Source organism: Syngnathus floridae, chromosome 3, assembly GCF_059516105.1.
Source record: "Syngnathus floridae isolate MCC-2025c chromosome 3, RoL_Sflo_1.0, whole genome shotgun sequence".
Lineage (NCBI taxonomy): Eukaryota > Metazoa > Chordata > Actinopteri > Syngnathiformes > Syngnathidae > Syngnathus > Syngnathus floridae.
In genome coordinates, this window is record NC_142415.1 from 2,551,524 (window position 1) to 2,575,122 (window position 23,599).

General features: G+C 41.5%; 1 protein-coding gene across 4 annotated transcripts; it reads left to right on the forward strand.

Annotated features, from left to right (window-relative positions):
* stard5 (StAR related lipid transfer domain containing 5) lies at window positions 1–19,021 on the forward strand. 4 transcript variants are annotated; one of them, XM_088371498.1, is made up of 8 exons: window positions 1–187; window positions 368–433; window positions 517–561; window positions 2,434–2,483; window positions 10,526–10,658; window positions 10,972–11,089; window positions 16,570–16,663; window positions 16,835–19,021. In XM_088371498.1, the coding sequence occupies exons 2-8, from the start codon at window positions 431–433 to the stop codon at window positions 16,983–16,985; spliced, it is 594 nt and encodes a 197-aa protein (XP_088227624.1). In that variant the 5' UTR covers window positions 1–187; window positions 368–430; the 3' UTR covers window positions 16,986–19,021. The 4 variants fall into 4 exon arrangements, with proteins under 4 accessions (XP_088227624.1, XP_088227622.1, XP_088227623.1 ...); XM_088371496.1 differs by having other exon boundaries at window positions 368–561; XM_088371497.1 differs by lacking the exon at window positions 368–433 and having other exon boundaries at window positions 449–561.
* The last annotated feature ends 4,578 nt before the right edge of the window (window positions 19,022–23,599 follow it).

Here is a 23,599-nt window from a genome sequence, read left to right on the forward strand (position 1 = left end):
AAGTTGTTTTTCCCCCAAACATGAGTCGACTCGACAAATTTTCCTTTCTTTTTCAACGTAGTACGCGGGGCATTCGTGCCTTTACATTGCGTTAGGGAGTGAATTTATAGTTATTGATAGTGATAGCTGTGCTTGCGAAGTGTTGTATTCAATACGTACTTCCCCACCTTTACGAGCTTCCTGTTAGGTCAGTGATGTCCAGCACATTTCATTCATTGTAGCTAACGCTAGCTTCGGATTGGTCAAAGATCGCCTGAACAGAATTTGGCCGACGTGTTTAACGTTTTTTTACGTTTTTATTTACCACTATTCACTACATTACACGAAACACCATAATGTACTGTTTCTATACGTTTTTTATTTTCAGAGAAAAGGGTTGCTCATGGTGAAAGTTAACTAGTAAGTCAAATGAAAACTGCTGCATTTATTTATGGTATGCTCTAAATAGTAACTTCCAACTGCTTAACTACCATGGATTATGAACATAAGGCGAATGTGGTGGCTGAATGTTTGCAGAGCTACAGGATCGATGAATCTGGATGGAAAGTCTGCAAAAAATCGGTAGGTTTATAAAATGTTCATTCACATCCTACTAGATCGATAAGATGAAGACACCTTAAGATAATGCATTATGTTCTAACAACCCAAGTAAACTAAAATTAGTATAAATCAACGGCGTTTCCGTTTGCCGACATAAGATATGATATTGACGTGTTGTCAAAAGCAGAATTCTAACTTTTGTTAGGATTTTGTTTGACTGAAATGGCGTTTTCATAACGCAAATTACTTATTTTATTATTTTATGCTAAGTTTACTGGACAAACTGCATGCTCGCTATGGCTGAGCGTGTCGCACCAGTTCATGGTTTGGTCACTTATTATTAATGCTTACTACTGTTTTGGGTAAAACAAAGGATATTAATAATAATTCAGAAAATATTATTATCATCACTATTATTTGTTTTTTAATTATTATTATTATTTTTATTATTATTGTTGGTGTTGGTGTTATTGTTATTGTAGTCATCTGTAACTGTTAGAGTTTGTCCCAGTTCTTTATTTTTAATGCTTGCTATGCTGTTAGTAATTACCAGGAGGTTGCTGTCTCAGTTTAACTATTCAATGTATGCCAGAAAGATTGAGACAGCTGTGGGGCCTTCTCTGCTAGAGAATAGAGAGTATACTACTTTTGGCAGCCCTCCTGCAAGGGGGCGACTTTGCCTAGCCTGTGAAATAATGTGTGACCTTGCAATCTTAACTGAGATCAAATCATATGTATGTTCAAAGAGTGTCATAGAGGAGGGGAAGCCAGTGAAAGCAAGAGAAGGCTCACACCCTAACCCTGTTGACATGGCCTAAACAGCCAGTTCATCCCACCCCCTGTTGTGTGTGCCAAAATGTGCGCGTGGCCCCCGACACGGCAACGCTCTTACTATCAGGTCCACCCCCCTTGGACCCGACTCTGAGTCGTCAGTATCTTTAGGGACCACAAGTGTGGTGTAGTACATAATGGAAAAGTCTAACCAAATGTGGTCTCTATGTAGTGGGTGTGTGTCAGTTATTATTGTACCCGGTGCGAGCGATGAAACCTGTGGAGTACATGAGCAAGCAAAATAAACAACTATGTTTTAATCCATCTTCGTGGACCCTAAATCTGACTAACTCGACAACGCCGTTCCCCTCGGCGCGCTCAACAGACCTTAATGCAAGGAACACAGCAACAACCACAAAACACAAATAGTCCACCTGAAATAATTACACCACTGACTAACCCTTTCCACTTACCAAACCACTTCTCCAACAAGTCATTAAATGGACTAGATATACCTGAGTATGCTTTTAATTCATTGGACAATTCCCTCAGTCCCCTCAGTGCTGATGTGAAACTCCCATCGGGAGCAGTATTGTTGGGGATATAAGTACAACAATTTTTCCCAAACATCAAACATATCCCCCCTCGCTCTGTCAAAAAAGAATCTAACACAACCCTATTCTGATATGCCATTAGTGAAGTGGCAGTCAATTGCGAATGTATAGCACTTAAGCCATCCCTTGTAAAATTTCTTAACTGTTGTACATTGTCCATCCATTTTCTATACCGCTTGTCCCCACACGGGTGTGCTGGAGCCTATCCCAGCAGTCATCGTGCAGTAGGCGGGGGACTGTATCTTTATCTGATCACACAAGTTTACATCTGAGTCTGAAGCTGTGTGTTGAGTGCAACACCTGTTAATGGATCAGATAAATCTGATCAATGCCGGCTTGTCAAAATACACACATAATACTGCCAATAAAGGCATTACATTTAATTTTGGCACTTGGACCTGCAGTTCATTGTAGATCCAGCTTCAAAATCACTGGCTAGTTATTCTCAAATCTAGAAATTCCAACAGTAGTTCTTTATCACTAAATATCATTTTCTTGTCTTCCACAGAATGACGTCATTGTGTCATGGCGACCTTCGTCCGAGTTCCCAGGGAATGTGTGAGAACCCTCAACCTCATAATATTCATTTTAATAAAATTATGAAACAGTCTTTAGTGAGAAATGAGCAGGCATATGTAATAGGAGTAAAAGAGGAAAGTTAATCAACCTATTCTGCTGAGTCTTCAGACATTTTGGGGGGGGTGCAGGGACAGTGGAACAGTATTGCCTCTACATACACGCTGTCTCAAGCTGCATATGCCGATGTAGTTTTTTAGGGGGTGGGGGTGGACTACTGCTGTGAAATTGGGCTCTTAGTAAAAAGAAAAGTAGAAAAGTGGGTGTTCACAACAATAGTAGTATCTGCTGTTGATGCTACAAACTCAAAACCATTATGTTCAAACTGAACAAATTTAAGCAATTCTGTGACTCACGAAACTAGTATTTTTCTTTACATAACCTCAGTTTATTCAAGATTTCTTCACAAGTGCAAGGCATAGAGTCAACCAACCTTTGGCAGCGTTCAGTTGTTCTTCCACTTGAAGTTTTTTTTAACAACATTCCACAATTCATTCACATTTCTTGGTTTTGCTTCAGAAACAGCTTTTTGATGACACCCCATAAATTTACTGTGTGTGAACAAGTTCAGTGCCACTCCAAAACTCGAATTTTGGATTAGAACCAAAATTTTGCTCGTTTATTTGTGTGTTTGGGATCATTGCCTTGTCAAAACACCCATTTCATGGTCATGTCCTCTTCAGCACAAGGCAGCATGACCACAAGTATTTTGACATATTCAAACACCATAGCAGAAGAAACATGCCCATATCATGAAGCTTTCACGAACATGCTAGACTGTCTTCATTGTGAACGGTGCCTTGAATTCAGAGTTTAGAGATTGTCTCACAAATTCTCTGTGGCCCTTGGACCCAAAAGAACAGTTTTACTCTCATAAGTCCACAAAATAGTCCTCGATTTCTTTTTAGGCTAGTTGAGGTGTTATTTGGTAAATTGAAACCTCTTTTGCACAGCTACTATTTAACAAAGGGACTGGGGGGTTAGGGGGGGTTCTTGCAAATAAATTAACTTCACAAAGGCATCTTCTAACTGTCACAGCACTAACAAGTAACGCCAAACTGTCTTTGATCATCCTAGAACTCCTCAACGGTGAGCCTTCGCCGTTTTAGATACAGGGGGTCCTCGGTTTACGTCGATCTGTTCCTACGCGGCGAGTAATAAAGTAATAAAATGAAATAGTACAGTAATAGAAAAAGAGAAAACAATTCCTTACATTTATTCCTGCGGTTGGCTTGCACACTGGATGGGGCGTTGCAAGTGAGAGATTATGCAACAGTCCAAAATGGCGTATACCAGGGTTCGGGAACCTATGGCTCGCGAGCTGTATATGGCTCTTTTGGTGACTGCGTCTGGCTCGTGGACAAATCTGACATTTGTTACTCAATTGAAGTCATAAATAATTTTGTTATATTATCAAAGTAAAAAATAGACCTACTGAAATAAAAACGTTAAATTAGCTTTCAACATATAAAATACGATCGCGTTTGCAATCCATCCCATCTGTTTTCTACCGCCAAAATCCACGGTTGCGTCATATCAGCCAATCCCAACTGCCCTTCGGTGTACAGAAGGGTGACGCCAGGTCGGACAAAAAAGCGCTATTTTTATTAGACAATACTCCTGTCACACACGCACGACCACACCCCTCAAATCTGGCCAAATCACGCACACCTGTTGCTGGTTAGTGAACGTTCGACCATGACTTCGCTTTTCGCACTTCCCCACGCTATGTGCCTGCCTCGCTGATGGCAAAGAGAAAAAAAGATGACGGTTACCGAACATTTCAGAGTAAGTGGACCTAAGAATTCGCATTTGTGGAGAGAGGAGGCTCCGCTATGTGCCTCATATGCAATGACAAAATTGCATCAATGAAACGCTCCAATATTAAGCGCCACTTTGAGACACGACATGCGACATTTGCAACCAAATACCCAGCTGGGGACAGCAGAAAGAATGCGTGAATGCAGAAAGAAGAAGAGCTCCAGAGGAAAGTCCAAGCTAGTCAACAGCAACTCCGTGTACGTACCAGACAAGGTGACTTTAATTCAGCTAGTTTTGCTGGCGCATGAGCAATTGTGAGGAACGGAAAGCCATTCACTGATGGCGAGTATTTCAAAACATTTATGCTTGATGTGGCTAATGAACTTTTTGATGACTTCACAGATAAAGAAAAGATACTCAAACGGATAAAAGACATGCCTCTGTCAGCAAGAACCGTTCATGATCGGGCCATTATGATGGCAAATCAAGTGGAGGAAACACAAGTGAGGGACATAAACACAGCAGTCTACTTCTCCCTCGCTTTGGATGAATCAACATACATGAGCCATGTATCCCAATTCAGTGTGATTGCAAGATATGTTGCCGGTGACACGCTGCGTGAGGAAAGTCTTTCTGTTTTGCCAATGAAGGGATCAACGAGAGGGGAGGATTTATTCAAGGCGTTCATGGAGTTTGCCCAGGAGAAAAATCTACCTATGGATAAACTCATTTCTCTGTGTACCGATGGTGCTCCATATACCGTAATTTCCGGACTATAAGTCGCGTTTTTTTCATAGTTTGGGTGGGGGGACGACTTATACTCAGGAGCGACTTATATGTTTTTTTTCACAAATTTTTACTTGATCATTAAGACATCACTTACAAGTATAGTTGACCACTTCCCATGTTATTTTTAGTATAGTTGATCACTTCACATGCTTTTATATCTTTATCTTGTACATATTCAAAACATAAAAAATAGAGAAAACATCAAATAAAGCAATTAACACTTTAAAGCACCATATCCAAGTCCACTGTCTGTTTGCTCCTCTTATATTTATTATTATTATTTATTATTATTTGTTTATTTATCATTTATTCAACACTCTTATTTATTCATTGTTTGTGCCTTCTTGTTTTTTTTTGTGTTGCTTGTATGCATATGTGTACTATCTCACCAAGGGATAGTGGAAACGTAATTTCAATCTCTTTGCGTGTCTTAGTATATATAAAAAAAAAAATCAACGATAAAGCAGACTTTGACTTTGATAAAACAACCAAAAAAAATTATATTTTCAGACGAAACTGGATGAGGGCGCTCTAAATTTCACCGTTGGCCGTGACTCATCAACTGGGTGGGCTTAAGAAAAATGGCACCAAAAAGAAACTCATATTTTGCAGGTTCCAAACTTCAAGTTGTAAAATATGCAGCTGAAAACAGTAATCGAGCAGCAGAAAGAAAGTTTGGAGAACCGTGATGTACCAATGGATTACTATTTCAAGTGACATCAGTAGCGCGGCGCGGCGCGGCGGTTGTTTACATACAAACGTGCCCACACAAGGCGGTGATCATTTCTAAGTGACACGGAGGATAAAGAGTTTAAAGGAATTAAGGATTTGGAGTGACATAGAAGGTTTGAAAAACTATTATGGCTTTTACGCACACCCGGGCTTACTCTACTGAGTCGGGGGCCGGCGCTCGGCCGAGTGGTTGTCCGCGAACGGTGCGCGGGGCTCGGACATGGCCATTACGCACGCCCGATCTGTCTGGAAGTCCACGCCGCCACACGCTTGGAAGTTTGTTTTGTTTAATAAAGAGCCGTTTACCAAACCCACGTCTATCCTTGTACTTTGTTAACGCTACAATATAGTTATATAGTAGATCTGTGGAATAAAGACGAGGCTGACGTCAGGGCGCACGCGCGGCGATGTTGACAAAGGACGAGGAATTTGATCGATGGATTTAATGGGATTAAAATGCACGGATGGTTTGATAATATTATTGGCTTGTATTATAGTTATTTGAAATATAGTTTATCTATCGTTATATGAGCCTGTGGAATATTTTGAAATGCAAGCGCCCTCAGCCGTGCGCACCCATTGTTGACAAAGAACGATCGATGGATTTAATGAATTGAAGTGACACCGATGGTTTTATAAACATGTTATTCATGTAATAGTTGTCCTTAATCACTCTATATGTTACGTCAGGCCCGTTCTCAGCTCTTTGTTTGTGTTTGTCACGTTAGCATACCTATCGTTTAGCCTGTTGTTGCTATTTAATGAATTGGAGTGACACCGATGGTTTTATAAACATGTTATTCATGTAATAGTTGTCCTTAATCACTCTATATGTTACGTCAGGCCCGTTCTCAGCTCTTTGTTTGAGTTTGTCACGTTAGCATACTTATCGTTTAGCCTGTTGTTGCTATTTAATGAATTGGAGTGACACCGATGGTTTTATAAACATGTTATTCATGTAATAGTTGTCCTTAATCACTCTATATGTTACGTCAGGCCCGTTCTCAGCTCTTTGTTTGAGTTTGTCACGTTAGCATACCTATCGTTTAGCCTGTTGTTGCTATTTAATGAATTGGAGTGACACTGATGGTTTTATAAACATGTTATTTATGTAATAGTTGTCCTTAATCACTCTATATGTTACGTCAGGCCCGTTCTCAGCTCTTTGTTTGTGTTTGTCACGTTAGCATACCTATCGTTTAGCCTGTTGTTGCTATCGTTTAGCCTGTTGTTGCTCGTTCATGACTGTTTTTGGTGTGGGATTTTGTCGAATAAATTGCCCCCAAAATGCGACTTATACTCCGGAGCGACTTATATATCTTTTTTTTCACTTTTTGGGGCATTTTATGGCTGGTGCGACTTATACTCCGGAGCGACTTATAGTCCGGAAAATACGGTATGGTGGGAAAAAAAACGAGGATTCGTGGCCCTTCTTCGTCAACATGAAAACAGACCTATCCTCAGTCTTCACTGCATTCTGCATCAGGAGGCGCTTTGTGCGCAAATGTGTGTTGAACAACTAGGTGAGGTGATGTCGCTGGTTATTCGGGTGGTCAACTCCATTGTTGCCAGAGCGTTACATGTTCGCCAGTTTAAAACACTGCTGGATGAAGTTGGAAATGCCTACCCTGGTCTGGTTCTGCACAGCAATGTCCAGTGGTTGTCAAGAGGGAATGTGCTCGGCCGTTTCGCAGCTTGCCTGAGCGAAATCCTGACTTTTCTCGAAATGAAAGATGCTGAGCATCCTGAGCTAACCAACACCGAGTGGCTTCTTAAGTTTTACTACCTTGTGGACATGACTGCCCATCTAAACCAACTCAACGTGAAAATACAAGGCATTGGAAATACAGTCGCATCCCTTCAACAAGCTGTGTCTGCATTCGAGAATAAGCCAGAGCTCTTCGTTGCGGATATTGAGACGGGCCGTTTACTGCACTTTGAAAAATGAGGGAATTTTAAAGCTGCCTGCACAGCAAAAGACCCCTCTCAACATGTTGATATTCAGCAGGTAGCTAGCTTGACATCTAATCTCCTGCAGTCGTTCAAAGCACGTTTTGGAGATTTTTGTGAGCACACTCGTCTGTTTCAATTCATCACTCATCCACACGTGTGCGTACTGGATGTAGCGGAGCTGAGTTACATCCCTGGTGTGTCTGTCGGAGAGTTTGAGCTTGAAGTTGCTGATCTGAAGGCCGCTCGCGTAGGTGAATAAATTCAAGTCGCTGAATGAAGAGTTGGAGAAACTTGCACGACAGCAAGCAGAACTGGCCAGCCAACACAAGTGGACAGAAATGAAAAAACTTCCACATGCAGACGAGCTGATTGTGAAAACATGGAATGCGCTTCCAGTCACATATCACTCACTGCAGTGAGTGAGCGTTGCTGTATTGACCATGCTTGGATCTACCTATACGTGTGAGCAGCTTCTCTCATCTCAAACTCATCAAGACCAACCTAAGGTCACGTCTAACTGATGAGAGCCTCAACGCCTGCATGAAGCTCAACCTCACCGCGGACTACAAAGCCATCAGCAAAACGATGCAGCCCCAGAAGTCTCATTAATGGTGATTTTTTTTTTTTTCTTGGCTATGAAAACTTTATTAAAAAGAATACATTTGTACACTCAAAACATCGTTGGTCTTAATTAAAATACATGCGTTTAATTGTATTTTGCCTATCGTTTTTTGTTCTTCAAATGGTATACCTCTCACATCAAATTATTTTTTAAAAAAATGTGCATTTATGACTCTCTCCGCCAAAAAGGTTCCTGACCTCTGGCGTATACCATGTGAGTGGGTAATGCCGTCTTCGTCGGTCCACAGCCTCTCGCAGTTCCGCCTCGCGCGTCAACAAGTTCCTGCGCGCATTATGAATCTTAGGACGTCTTTACGATGCTTACGGTGCAAAATCGGTCCAAAAAAGGCTTTAAATATATGAGATGAAATACAAAAAGTCATCTTAGAAATAACATAAAAATAATATATGAGACTTGTGTCGTAAACACAAAACAACGCAACTCGAGGTCATCGTAAACCTAGGACCCCGTGTATTCTTCAATCCGTTTTGATGCTTGTTTTCCATTTTCATCAAAGCGTCTCTTTTTTGTACATTTTAGTGCCTTGGAGGTTATTGTTGACAAACAACTTATAATTTTTTGCACCTGCATTTTCCCCCTCTAATAACTTCTGAATCGAAGTATGCTGTTCTGAATAATGTCTTGATTGTCCCCATTTTCCTCAGGCTTTCAAAAAGAAAAGCATGTTCAACATATCATGGCTTCATACTAGAATAGGGACACCTGATTCACATCGGTTTGCTCCACAAAATTGACAAGCTCACTTACTGAGCGGCGGTGGCGTACTGGATAGCATGTCCACCTCACAGTTCGGAGTTCCCTCCCTGGGTCGAGTTAGCATGTTCTCCCCGTGCCCGCATGAGTTTTTTCTGGGCACTCCAGTTTCCTCCTCATCCCAAAAACATGCTTGGTAGGCCGATTGCCCACTCCAAATTTCCCCGAGGTGTGAGCGCGAGTGCGGCTGGTTGTTCGTCTCTTTGTGCCCTGCGATCGGCTGGCAACTGGTTCAGGGTGTCCCCCGCCGACTACCTGATGACTGCTGGGATAGGCTCCAGCACGCCCGCGACCCCCATGGGGATAAGCGGTATAGAAAATGGATGGACTTACTGAGCGCCACACCACTATTAATGTAAACACCCCCTTTTCTATGTTTTCCTACTCATAGCTTAAATTCACAGCCTATTTTCCATTTCAACTTGATTGGGTAGTCCTACCTGTGGACCAGGGGCAGGTGGAGGCCGTTGAGGTGGATAAAATATGTGATCAAACCATGGATTAATCTTTTTCGTCACATAGCACTACTATTATTCTGAACACTACTATAAGTCGCTCCGTAGTACAAGTCGCACCAGCCATAAAATGCATAATAAAGAAGAAAAAACATATATAAGTCGCACCGGACTACAACTCACATTTTTGGGGGAACTTTATTTGACAAAATCCAACATCAAGAACAGACATGAATAGGCAACAACTGGGTAAACGATACGGTGTGCTAACGTTACATAAACATAAACGAGGAACTGAGAACGTGCCTGACGTAACATGTTAACAGTTATTCAAATAACTATAACATAAATAACAAGTTTATCAAACCATCCGTGTCACTACAAATCATTAAATCCATCGAAATCTTTGTCCTCTGCGTCAGTTTTAAACAACGCCACTGCTGACTCCGGATGTGCATGCGGCGCTGACGTCACTCATCGTCAGTTGCAATTCCAATTATTCCACAGGCCTATATAGTAACTATATATAAATTATATATCAAATAACTATAACATAAATAAGTTTATCGAACCATCAGTGTCACTCCAAATCAGTAAATCCATTGAAATCCTCATCCTCTGTGTTACTTATAAACAACTCCGCTGACTCCGGAAGTATTTGCGGTGCTGACGTCAGACTCATTGTCGGTTGCAGTTCCAATTATTCCACAGGCTTAGAACGCCCTCATGCGGTTTAGAAATATGAGTCTTACCGGATATCCGTGGCATATACCCCATACGTCCTAATGGTTTAGTTATGTTGCTCTGAGAATGAATGCAATATGAAGCTGTATCTGGCGTAATCTGTGTTTTCTGATTTGACTTCTGCAGCTATAAAGTGGATGGAGTTATAAGGCTGTATCTGGCGTAATCTGTGTTTTCTGATTTGACTTCTGCAGCTATAAAGGGGATGGAGTTATAAATGACACCCTAGAGAATGTATGGGAGTGTCTGAAACCGGTACCAAAAGGGCTCAGAGTCAAGTGGGACAATAATGTGAAGAAGTTTGAACTTTTGGAACAAATCACAGAGGTTTGTAAATTTTACCAGTTTTACAGACATTTTCCATGACCATTATGCAGACTTTACACTTGGTGTATGATTGGCCATAAACTGTTTACAATCAAATTGGGTCAGGTCATTAGGCAAAAAAGTTGTGATTCTACTGTCCATGTTGTTTTTGTTTAGCTCATACTCCTCTCAGTTGAATAAAAAATAATTCATTGATTATTGTGCTTATAGTATTTTTTTTAGTACAGCTTTTAAATGTGTGTGATAGATAACGTAATATACATTTTTCAAAGCAGTTCTCTGAGAAACTGTCTTGTCTCCAAATCTTCTGCAGGACATCTCCGTCTGCCGAACAGTCACGCCCTCAGCAGCTATGGGTATCATAGCGCCTCGAGACTTTGTTGATGTCATTTTAATTAGGCAATATGAAGACGGCACAATTTCATCGAATGGTGTGTAATGATGAATTTATTTGTTGATTTGTGATAGATAGATAGATAGATAGATAGATAGATAGATAGATAGATAGATAGATAGATAGATAGATAGATAGATAGATAGATAGATACTTTATTGATCCCCGTGGGGAAATTCAATTAACTGCTGGAAGGCTGCCACACATGACGGTGCCAGAAAAAAAACAAAATAATGTGTTTTGTATTTTGAATGATTCTTTTTGGCATGATTTTTTTTTACTTAGCTTCTGTGACAATGCACTGGCAACAGGTCCAGGTTTTAGTTAGCCTTTTGCTCAATCTTAGATAGGATAGCCTCCATTCAGCTCTCTCTGAGTCAGGGCCAACAGCTCTTTGCAGGGATGAAGATCGAAGGAAAAGTTGATTTCCAGATTCACTGTGGGGCCACTTGTAATATCATCCCCATTGATCTTTTAAATCCAGACACATAGCTAGAGCACACCAAGAAAGTGCTAGTGATGTACAACAAGACAAAGCTGACTCCACTAGGTACGTGTAGGGTAAAAGTCAGAAATCCCAGAAACAATAAACTGTACAGATTAGAGTTCCAAGTAGTGGACCAGAACAGCAGAACCCTTTTAGTAGACAGAAAAGCCAGTGAAGCCATGAAACTCATAAAAGTGAAATATGAGAACATTCTGGCTATTGACAGCATAGTGAAGAAGGAGTGACAAATGGAGGTCACATGACCATGGACAAAATTTGAGGATGTGTTCACCGGCTTGGGCTGCATGGAGGGTGAATATAGGATAGAGATAGATGACAGCGTACTGCCAGTGAAATTGCCGAAACGCAGAGTGCTGGTAGCCATGATGACACCTCTGCAAGAGGAACTCAAAGATCTAGAGAGAAGAGGGATAATTGCACCAGTGGAACGTTGCACTGACTGGATCAAGTAGCATGGTAGTAGTGTAAAAGCCTACTGGGAAGCTCCGGATCTGTATAGACCCAAAACCTCTGAATAGAGCACTATAAAGAAGTCACTATCCACTCCCAACCATTGATGACATACTGATGTCCAAGGCAAAAGTATTCACAGTCTGTGACGTGATGCAAGGCTTCTGGCATGTGAAACTAGAAGAAGAGTCGAGTTACCTTACCACATTCGCCACCCCATTTGGGCGCTTCCGATGGCTAAGAATGCCAATGGGAATAAGCCCAGCACTGGAAGTGTTCCAGAGAAAGCTCATGCAGGCCCTGGAGGGCCTCCCTGGAGTCTACATCATAGCAGATGATGTACTAATCACAGGGGAAGGAGCAACACAAGAGGAGGCGGAAAAGGACCATGACGAGAAGGTCAGACACTTCCTAACCAGGTGCAGAGAGCGCAACATCAAGCTGAATGCAGACTAATTCCAGCTTAGCCAAAAAGAGGTACCCTACATAGGTCATCTCACAGCCGAGGGACTGAGGATCGGCCCTGAGAAAGTATGGGCAATTAGAGACATGCCAAAACCCACCGATGTGAAAGGTGTACAGAGAATAGTAGGGATGGTCAATTATCTCTCTAAATTCTATGATCATCTCTCTGATGACTGTGAGGTTCTGAGACAACTCACACATAAGGAGAACATGTGGGAATGGACAGACACCCAAGAAAGAGCGTTTCACAGACTGAAAAACAAAATTGCCAGAGCACCAGTTCTCCAGTACTACAACAAGGAAGAGGAATTGACACTCCAGTGTGATGCTTCAGACACCAGGCTGGGGGCCGCCCTGACACAGAAAGGTAAACCAATTGCATTTGGTATCAGGGCACTCACATCGACTGAAAAGGGCTATGCTCAAATAGAAAAAGAATGTTTGGCCATAGTGTTTGGAATGGAAAAGTTTCATCAGTATACTTATGGAAGAGAGGTCACAGTACAGAGTGATCACAAACCCTGAGAGAATATCCACAGAAAAACACTACTTAGTGCGCCAAAGAGACTGCAGAGAATGCTACTCAGACTGCAACAGTATGACATTACGGTGACATATGTTCCAGGCAGGGATATGCTGCTTGCAGACGCACTCGGTAGAGCATACTTACCAGAGAACACCAAGGAAGAGTGTGAGACGGACATCGAGACTGTGAACATGGTCAGCTACCTACCCATTTCAGCAGAGAGGCTGAGTGCCATCAGAGCTGCAACATAAGAGGACACAAAACTACAGAGTGTGGCAAACAGAATACTGCAGGGGTGGCCAAAGGGGAAAAAGGACTTACCAAAATGACATACCGCACTACCACAACTTCCAAGATGAAGTGAGATCCCAGGATGGCATGGTGTTCCGGGGAGACAGAGCTGTGATACCAGATGCTCCCAGGGTGGACATGGCACACAGAATTCATTCCTCACACCTGGGTGTGGAGGGATGTTTGAGGAGAGCGAGAGAGTGTCTGTATTGGCTGGGGATGAACGAGGAGATCAAGACCTTCATCTCCAAATGTGACATCTGCAGATCGGTGGACACAAAACAACAGAAAGAGACACTACATCCACATGACATGGCCAGCAGACCCTGAACAAGGTAGGAGCAGATCTTTTCTCCTCCCACAACAAAGACTATCTAATAACAGTGGATTGTTATTCAAATTTCTGGGAGGTAGATTACTTACCTGGCACTAAGAGCAATACCGTTATCAGAAAACTGAAGGCTCACTTTGCCCGACAGGGAATACCTGACACTGTTATCTCAGATAACGGACCCCAATATGCATCCCTGGAGTTCCAGCGCTTCAGCCAGAAGTGGGGCTTTGAACATAGGACATCGTCGCCGAGTTACCCACAGACCAATGGAAAGGCAGAATCAGCAGTAAAGACCGCCAAGCAACTGATGCGGAAGGCTGCATCAGCGAGACAGGATCCCTACTTAGCCATGCTGAATCATCGAAACACACCAAGCCAGGGTCTCAACACAAGCCTAACACAGAGACTGCTGAACAGGAGGACCAGGACTCTGCTTCCCATAAAGGGCACACTGCTGGAACCTGAGGTAGCACATAATGACCAGGGACTGAAAAACAACATCGAGAGACAAGAAAAATACTACAACCGCACGGCAAAAGACATAGACACTGATATAGACAGTGTAAGAGTACAGCCCTGTGACTCACACAGGAACTGGAGACCAGGGAAGGTGGTTCAGCAAGTGAGCCACAGATCGTATGAGGTGGAGTTAGACTCAGGCAGGGTCCTGAGAAGGAATCGTCGCCACCTCAGACGCAGTCGCACAGGATGTTCTCCAACACAAGAGGCACCCACAGAGGGGGCCACATCATCGTATACCCCAGCAGGGGAACGAGGATCACACCAGATCGGGTCGGCAAGTTATCAGACCCCACTACCTGAAAGACTATACAGTATGAAAAAAAAGAAGAAAAACGTGTTTTATACGTTGGAAATGTTGTGGTTACACTCCTGAAATGTAATGTGTTTTGAACTAAGAGCCTAGTATTGCTTGTGTTTCTATAGATGTGTTCTTTTAGACTTGTTGTTGCACTTAATGCCCTACGTTCAAAGGAAAGGCCTTAACTTGAAAAAAGAAAAAGAAAGATGTAACAATAGGATTGTTTATTTGTGAGCATTGTGTTCCATGAGGACCACTTTAAGTGGGACACGGCCCATTAGAAAAATGTGACTGGACTATAACCTGTCACATGTTGAGGGAGCAATAAAGAGAGACGTTTTAAGTAAGCAAGAACAACTGCTTTAAACTTCCATTATGTCGAACGGGATCAGGAACTGCTTCAGATGGGCATTGCTCGAGAGCAGCGTCATCTTACAATTCGGAACACAAAGACGCTTTTAAAACAATGTGACAGTGAACGCCCGGGGCGCTGCAGTTGCGCGATCGGACTAAATAAAGATCCCTGCGCACTGAAGTCCACTTCAATTTTGGAAAGTACATCAGGACTTTAAAAATATTTTCTAAATTTCAGCGACGGCTCTGTCACAATAATGCGGTCAGCGCGGTGCAGTTGCGCGGTCGGCGAAGTGCTACGTTTGCGTGTTCGGCAGTGCGCTGCAGTTGTGCGATCGGACAAAATTAAGCTCCCTGCGCACTTAGGTCCACTTGAATTTTGGGAAGTACATCAGGAGTTTAAAAATATTTTCTAAATTTCAGCAACGGCTCTGTCACAATAATGCAACCAGCGCGTTGCAGTTGCGCGGTTGGCGACGCGCTACGGTTGCGCGTTCGGCGGTGCGCTGCAGTTGCGCGATCTGACAAAATTGCGCATATGAAAAAATGCTTAAAAAAGTCTTGGAACGGATTAAAAACAAAATTCCATTATTTGTAATGGAAAAAATAGATTCTGAATTCAACCGATTCGCTTCTCGAACCACCTTCTGGAACGGATTGTGGTCGAAAACCGAGGGTTGACTGTATTATATTCACCTTGGTAGCCCACCAAGCAGGAATATTTTTTTAACAAAACTGTTGAAATTGAGTGATGAAATTAATGGTTTTGGGGTTGCTATACTGCCAAAATCCAGGAGTTTCCAGGGAGCTTTTCCCCCTGAGGCCCCTCCGGGGTGTTGCCCCTGGACCCCTGCGGCCCCCAATAGGGGCCATTGGCCCCTGCAGCCCCCAATGAGGGCCTGTGGCCCCTGGCCCACTGCGGCCCCCATGGGGGGGGGTGGGAAATGCGGCCCCTGGCGCCCTCCGGCAACTGGGGGGGCACAAGCCTTTGGCCCCCCAGTAGAGCATGAGGCCCCCAGACCCCGGCTACTTTTCAGTGGTTATTTTCATTTGCCGTTCTCATCCCTGTAGTAAGTAATGTGTTAATGATTAAGTAAAAATTTGTGAATAATTACACTTATAAATCGCTCCTGAGTATAAGTCGCCCCCCCACCCAAACTACGTAAAAAAAAAAACGCGACTTATAGTCTGAAAAGTATGGTAGTAAAATGCAATCCCGTTTCACATGAGTATTGACAGGCTTAAAACGTCGTTATTAGGGATGTTTGATGGCACTTCTTCTCAGACTGATACCAGTATGGGTATTCACCCTTTACTACTTATTGATACCTATACAAAGTACTTATGCCACTAGTACATGTGAGAAATAGAATTTTATTGATAACAATGACAGATAGTTGTGAACAAATAGCTTTCTGTCTTACTGATGCAAATTATATACCAATGTGTCAAACAGCCAGCTACTGGCAAGGAAAGCTTACTCGGTCAGATTTTTTTTTTTTGCCTTAGGTATCAGTTGGTTATATTGGCGTTCATCATAAGTACCTGAAGCCTTTAAAGTAAGGCAATAAGATAAGGCTTGAAATAAGGTATTGTCCCGATATCTGGCATCCTCGTACCTAGTCCCTCGCCCATCCCTCATAGTAATACAAGAAGTGAATGTTCAAAACATGCCAGAGCACATGACACTCTTGTATTATGTGTGTGAACTGCAGTAAAGTCAAAGTGTGGATTGTATATGCATGTGTGTTTTGTGTCCTACCAAACAGCCACTAACGTGAGTCATCGGGGTTGCCCTGTTCAGTCAGGTTACGTGAGAGGGTTCAATCATCCGTGCGGCTGCATCTGTGTCCCCATGTCAGCGTAAGTGAATTAAGTACATGCTGGCCGGTAGGTAGTTCATCAGCTGTCGCTGCTTCTATCTCTGTTTTGCAAAAATTGCCTTTATTTTCATTCAATATGTCAGCTGTCGCTGCTTGCATTTCTCTGTCATGCTCCAATTGCTATCATCTTACGTAGCTTCTCTCTTTGCAGAGAGCCCAACAAAACCCAAGTCCTCACTTTCTTCCAGACGGACCTTGGTGGCTTACTCCCTCGCTCTGTGGTCGACTCCTTTTTCCCTTCCAGCATGACAGAGTTTTACAGCAATCTGACCAAGGCTGTTAAATCACTCAAAAACATTTGAATTTCCATCCATTTTGTATATCTCTTGTCACCATTAGGGTGACGGACGGGTGAGCTAGAGGCTATTGGCCACTGTCATGCAAGGCATGTTTGTACCGTTGATTGATAGCCCGTCAATTGCAGGGATCATACCGTACAAAACACGCATTCACACTTACATTCACACCCATGGACAAATAAGGCTTCTAATGTCTAATTGAACTCAAAAACAATTGGAAGGCATAGGTCAATTTCTTTGCATTTGTTGTATACTAAAGACATTTGGCTCTCAGATGAAAAGATGAATATGAGTCACAGGTTTAGAAGTTAATTTTTTATTTCATCGTATTTACAGGTACATCTAGATGTGTTAACACATTAAGGCCTAAAGAGCATGGCAGAAGACGCCTCTAAAACCTGTGGACAACTTTAGAAGCATTCCCTAAAACCTGAAGTTGTACTGGAAATTCAACAATATTGACAATGCCTAAAATATAATTGATATGTCAGCCCCTGCAGCAGATGTAAACATAATTCCAAAAACATTCACTTGCGGCTTTCATATAAACCTTTATTTCTATTAACAGTCAATATATATATTTAAAATTCTACGAGGGAGGCGAGTGCGTTTGAAACAGCCTTGATTTAATTAGTCCTCCATTATGACTCGAAGCCTTCAAAATCTTCTTGGTCTTTATCCCCGTTGTCCACACACATATTTTAGGCACAAATCCCCATCTAATACTTCTCCAGGTTCGAAGTCCTCAAGCGCGTCGTCACTTATTTTGAAATTCCTACATCTACTGTGCTTGAAAAAAATTCCAAGAAATTCTACGAGCAGACGGTGCTGTCACATGTTAATTCTGATGTATTTCATTGGCTATGAGATTGACAATTAGTCAAGGAAAACAAAAACGATGTATTTGCGGATAGAACATAACAGCACTCTAGTGGTTGAAACGTGGTAATGCGCTCCAGGCTTAAACCGGTTAAGCAACACAAAAGAAAATGACTTTATACACAAGGTCAATCAATTTAATGCCGGCTAAAGAAAAAATAACTAAAAAATTAAAATTAACGCCCCTCCATTGGGAGCAAATGAACACATTAAATGGCAATGTCATTCACCTTTCATAGACAAGCGTTATGGAAAAAGCACACAAAAAACTCTCCAAACACTAACACTTTCAGCAGGTCTTAAATATCATAACAGCATCCAAGTCTTTATTTGCTTAACAACTTGCTCATTGCACGGGTCACTCTCCCTTCTTGCTCTAACCATAATGCAAAGACACCCACTGTCCACCCCAGATTTGCGCTTATCCCGAGAGTGGTTATTTTGGTCTGAAAAAGTCCGAAGTACGCAGTTCGGTGGAAAAGTCTCATCTTTGATGAAGACAATATTGGATTATATTCCAAAACACACAAGCATGGTTGTTGATTATTGATTGTCATTTATGATATCATCAAATTTTGAACTGGTTAAAAAAAAAATTCTGCAATTGCAAACTTGAACAAACCTTGTTGAAAAGTCAAATTACGGTCTCTGCACAAACACTGGCAAGACAATTAACTAATCAATTAACTAAACTAATCAGATTAATTAATTAACTAAACAATAATTAATTAATCAGGGCTGTCACTTTAACACATTAAATAATTAATTACACCGCCAATTAACATGCCTTTAACATTAACGCAATTAATAATGATCGGCAACTCAATGGGCAAGCAGTTGCATTTCGGCTCTTTGAACACCAGTAGCACGTTACCTCAGTCCTACATGCAAAATCATAAGCAAACGCATTACTCAATATTTCCCCAATCCTCTCACGGTTATTATTTTTTTTAACAGCTTACCTTCCAGGTACTCAATGTTCTTTTCAGTTCATAGTCTTAATGGACTTCTAAAGATCTGTCTTTAAAAAAAAAAACTCCACTCGTTCAGAATCTTTGGCTTTTTCGACTGGATCCATGCCTTTGGCTTTGAAACTATTATTTTATTGTTTTCAAAGAGACATTGGAGAGGCAAATAAATCCAACTATGTTTTAAATGTATAGTAAGTGTTGTGTGCGTGTTTGCGTGTGGTTTGTCTTTCTGCATGATTGTCCTGCGATTGCAAATATGATTAGACTTTTGCTGATCTGTGATGTTAAAACTTGTTTTATGGGCATTTGCTTCTGTTAAACACAAAAGCAGACATTGCAAAAAGGCCATTTTGATTATTTCACACCATAGAAATTCTAGTGGTTTCATATAGTCTGTGTGTTACCCTAGTAATCTTGTTTCCATTGTAGTAAGTTAATACCGTTAAGATTGCCTATTAAAAGGTAGGTTTTTTTCCCCCCTGGTTGCTCTTCTGTGGTAAAGGCATCAACCTGTAATTGGATAAAGACGTTTACTCTCAAATCGTGGGACTTCTGAGCGATTATTATTTCCTGTGCTATGGAAAGACCTTGCAAGAAATAAATACCACAAAATATCCATGAAATGTACTTTTTAATACTAACTGTGCGTTGCCTGCATAACAGGGGTTTTCAACTGGTTTTGTCCAAGGGACCACCATTATAACCAAGAAGCAACTCGGGGACCACTGCTTTGGCGGAATATTATTTTATTTTGCACTGAAGAAGGATAGACCTATACAGGCTATTTATTTGCATCTGTATGTCTATTTTGGGAATCTCAGCTACAATTGACATAATTTGGATGGGTAAATGATTCAGAAAATTAGCTGGAAAATAAATGAAGTCTAAATTATAGCTCAATTTTAGTTTTAAAAATGTTACAAATATTTTCCATTTCCAATTTCGCGGACCACGTGCAATACCGCCACAGACCACTAGACGGCCGAGGACCACCTGTTGACAATCCCTGCTGTATAACATACAATTTATGAATTTAATACTTTTTTGTCGGTCTTTTCAAAGATTTATTTGTGACATCTGCTGGCTGTGTAATAATTAAACAGTCAGCAGACGTCTCAAGCAGACATTAATTAAAGTTAAATTAATGTCTGCCTGAGATGCTATGATGCTATGAAAATTTTGTGCGTGTTCAATTTCCCCTCAAAATACTTTGATGACTTTACAAATATTGCCTAAAAATGATAATCAGGCATGTTCCTTCATTTTGTTTACACAAGGCTACATTATGTACAATAATCACGCGGCACGACTCTATGTAATAATACTACCTTTTCTTAGTTGAATTGCTTTCTTGTTCTTGCATGATTTTTTTTTATACTGTAGGGCCCACTTTGTGAATATGTTACTATAACAGACTCACGGTGGTCCCACATCTAAAATATGTGCAATGTCTATATCTCTGTCAATGACATGGCATTTCAGTACTGTAGTGTGAATGTGTTAATCTGCAAGTAGAAACAATTATATATATTCATATTGAATTTACCTGAGCGTAATGTGACAAAAACATAAGGCCAGCTTTTGTCTCCATCTGATACATCAGGGGCACTAACTCCAGTCCTCCAGGGCACCTATCTAAAGTGTCCCGCCTACAACACACCTTATTGAAATGATCAGATTTGTTATCATGTCTATACAGGGCTTTCTTATGAGCTGATCATTTGAATCAAGTGTGTAGGATGAGGAACATATCTAAAACATTGTGGGTAGAAGCCTGTGAGGACTAGAGTTGGTGACCTCTGCTGTACAGTAGATAGGAAAATTCACTCACACTGAGCAACTTCAAAATGACTATCTTTATTCTTAGGAAAATATAGAGATAAAGAGATAAAACCTTTGCTGCAATAATAAATATTCCTTGACATTTGTAAGTTTCTTTTGTAAGAAGTTGGTCTTCTTGGAGATGACCAAGTCAGCAAGTATCAATGTCAAACAAATTTTCAGTAGGTGTATTTTGCAACTTTTATCCATCCATCCATTTTCTATACCGCTTGTCCCAACGGGGGTCGCGGGCGTGCTGGAGCCTATCCCAGCAGTCATCAGGCAGTAGGCGGGGGACACATTGAACCGGTTGCCAGCCAATCGCAGGGCACATAGAGACGAACAACCATCCGCACTCGCACTCACACCTAGGGGCAATTTGGAGTGCTCAATTGGCTAATCAAGCATGTTTTTGGGATGTGGGAGGAAACTGGAGTGCCCGGAGAAAACCCACACGGGCACGGGGAGAACATGCAAACTCCACACAGGGAGGGAGCCTGGACCCTCCTAACTGTGAGGCGAACGTGTTAACCAGTTCCCCACTGAGCCGCCTCAGCAACTTTTAGTGGAATATTTTTTACATTACTGTTAACAATTGCTATTAAAATCTTCATACCAATGTGTGATATGAAACTGGACAAATTAATGCTACTGATGCAATAGTCTATTCTTTTACAATGTTTTACTGTGTAATGTATCATATCTCCATGTTTCTTAGGTACGGTGGCAACGATTCATTTCTATATATACACACACACACACACACACACACACACACTATATATATATATATATATATATATATATATATATATATATATATACTACCATTCAATAGTTTGAGGTCACATTGAAATTTCCTTATTTATGAAGGAAAAGCACTGTACTTTTCAATGAAGATAATTTTAAACTAGTCTTAACTTTAAAGAAATACACTCTATACCAGGGGTGGGCAATTAATTTTTACAAAGGGCCACATGAAAAACCTGAGTTGTGTCAGAGGGCCACGCCTACGATAACTTAAACCTGCTCAATTTTCTTCCATTGTAAAATGCACTAAATCATTTATTTTAAATAGCTGGTACTGATAATTAGAAGAATACAATTATTCTGATTATATTTACATTAAGCTATGTGAAATTGTGGTGTATAGGTCAAATAAAAAAAACAATCATTAATCAGTACAATTTATTCTTAACGTCTTTAACTTTGCCTCAAATGACAAAGCCGCTGCATCTCTGAGTGTGAAGTTTGATTAAAAAGTCCTTGTTGGGCTTGCAGTTTTGCGAGCAATGTATCAGCCTCTGATGCGCGCTGTTTATAAGACAGATGTATTTTTTCTCATGCTTGGTCGATGTATTTTTTCTCATGCTTGGTCGTGTAGTGGCGACTCAAATTATATTCTTAAAACACAGAGACCTGTGTACCACAAATCAGGCACACGGCTTTACCTTTCATTTCTGTAAAGAAATACTTAGCAGTCCATGTCTTGTTGAAAACACGGCGATCCTTGTCAACTTTTCTTTTCTGAGGGTCAGCACACATTTCTCGGGCAGCATTACTTCGCACTGTTCACCTTCACGCACAGCTCACATACACGTACGCTATACGGAAGTGCGACGCCTTTCAAAATAAAAGCAAAACAGTTGTATTGCACGCACGACACTGATTTGATTTTATTTTTTAAAATTAAGTTGTAATCAAATATAGTTTACGATTGGCCTCATGCGGGCCGGACAGGGACGGACAAAGGGCCCGCGGGCCATATTTTGCCCAGGTCTGCTCTATACATTGCTAATGTGGTAAATGACTATTCTAGCTGCAGATGTCTGGGTTTTGGTGCAATATCTACATAGGTGTATAGAGGCCCATTTCCAGCAACTATCACTCCAGTGTTCTAATGGTACAATGTGTTTGCTCATTGGCTCAGAAGGCTAATTGATGATTAGAAAACCCTTGTGCAATCATGTTCACACATCTGAAAACAGTTTAGCTCGTTACAGAAGCTACAAAACTGACCTTCCTGTGAGCAGATTGAGTTTCTGGAGCATCACATTTGTGGGGTCAATTAAAAGCTCAAAATGGCCAGAAAAAGAGAACTTTCATCTGAAACTCGACAGTCTATTCTTGTTCTTAGAAATGAAGGCTATTCCATGTGAGAAATTGCTAAGAAATTGAAGATTTCCTACAACGGTGTGTACTACTTCCTTCAGAGGACAGCATAAACAGGCTCTAACTAGAGTTGAAAAAGAAGTGGGAGGCCGCTGCTGGATTCTGTCCACAATTTAGGGAGCGCGTTATCTGCGCCTCACGGCAAAAGCCATTGCCAATCACCTGTTATCCAATTTACTCACTGCGTGCTCGTTTGAGTTCTTCATATTTAGGAAAATGCTAAGACACTGAAGCACAAATTAACTTACACAGGTTGGTTGAGTTCAATCACAATTCTTGTTCAGACAGCTCTGTTTTCAGGAAAGTATAATACAGCGCTGGGCCCTTCAAGAGCAGAAAGTCTCCATTCAGAAAAGGCAACGTTCAAGGTTCTTTGGTTAGCTTATATCAGCTGCACATGCCAGTGTGGGCCGAGTTTGATGGGTGATGAGTCTTCGAAGTTCGAAGGAGAGTCTGCTTCCATGGGAGTGGTGCTGGTTATGGGCGATTTGGCGTGTAGGTGGGGGCTGTTGGTGTGTGTGGGTGCTGTTGGTGTGCGTGTGTGAGTTCTCGGTGGGGGCTGTTGTCTTCCCTCCCGTCTGTCGGCCTTGGCGATCATCTTTGGCCGAGTCTTTGGGTGGCTCCTTCTGGCACCTGCTGGTTTTATCTCCACGTGACCTTCATGTGAACATTCTTCTCCAATGTTAGCTTTTGGCTGTGACATCATTAATCTATTGCTGTTACCTGACTATGTAAAGTTTGTGCTTTTGATACTTCATGTCTTTGCTTACGTCA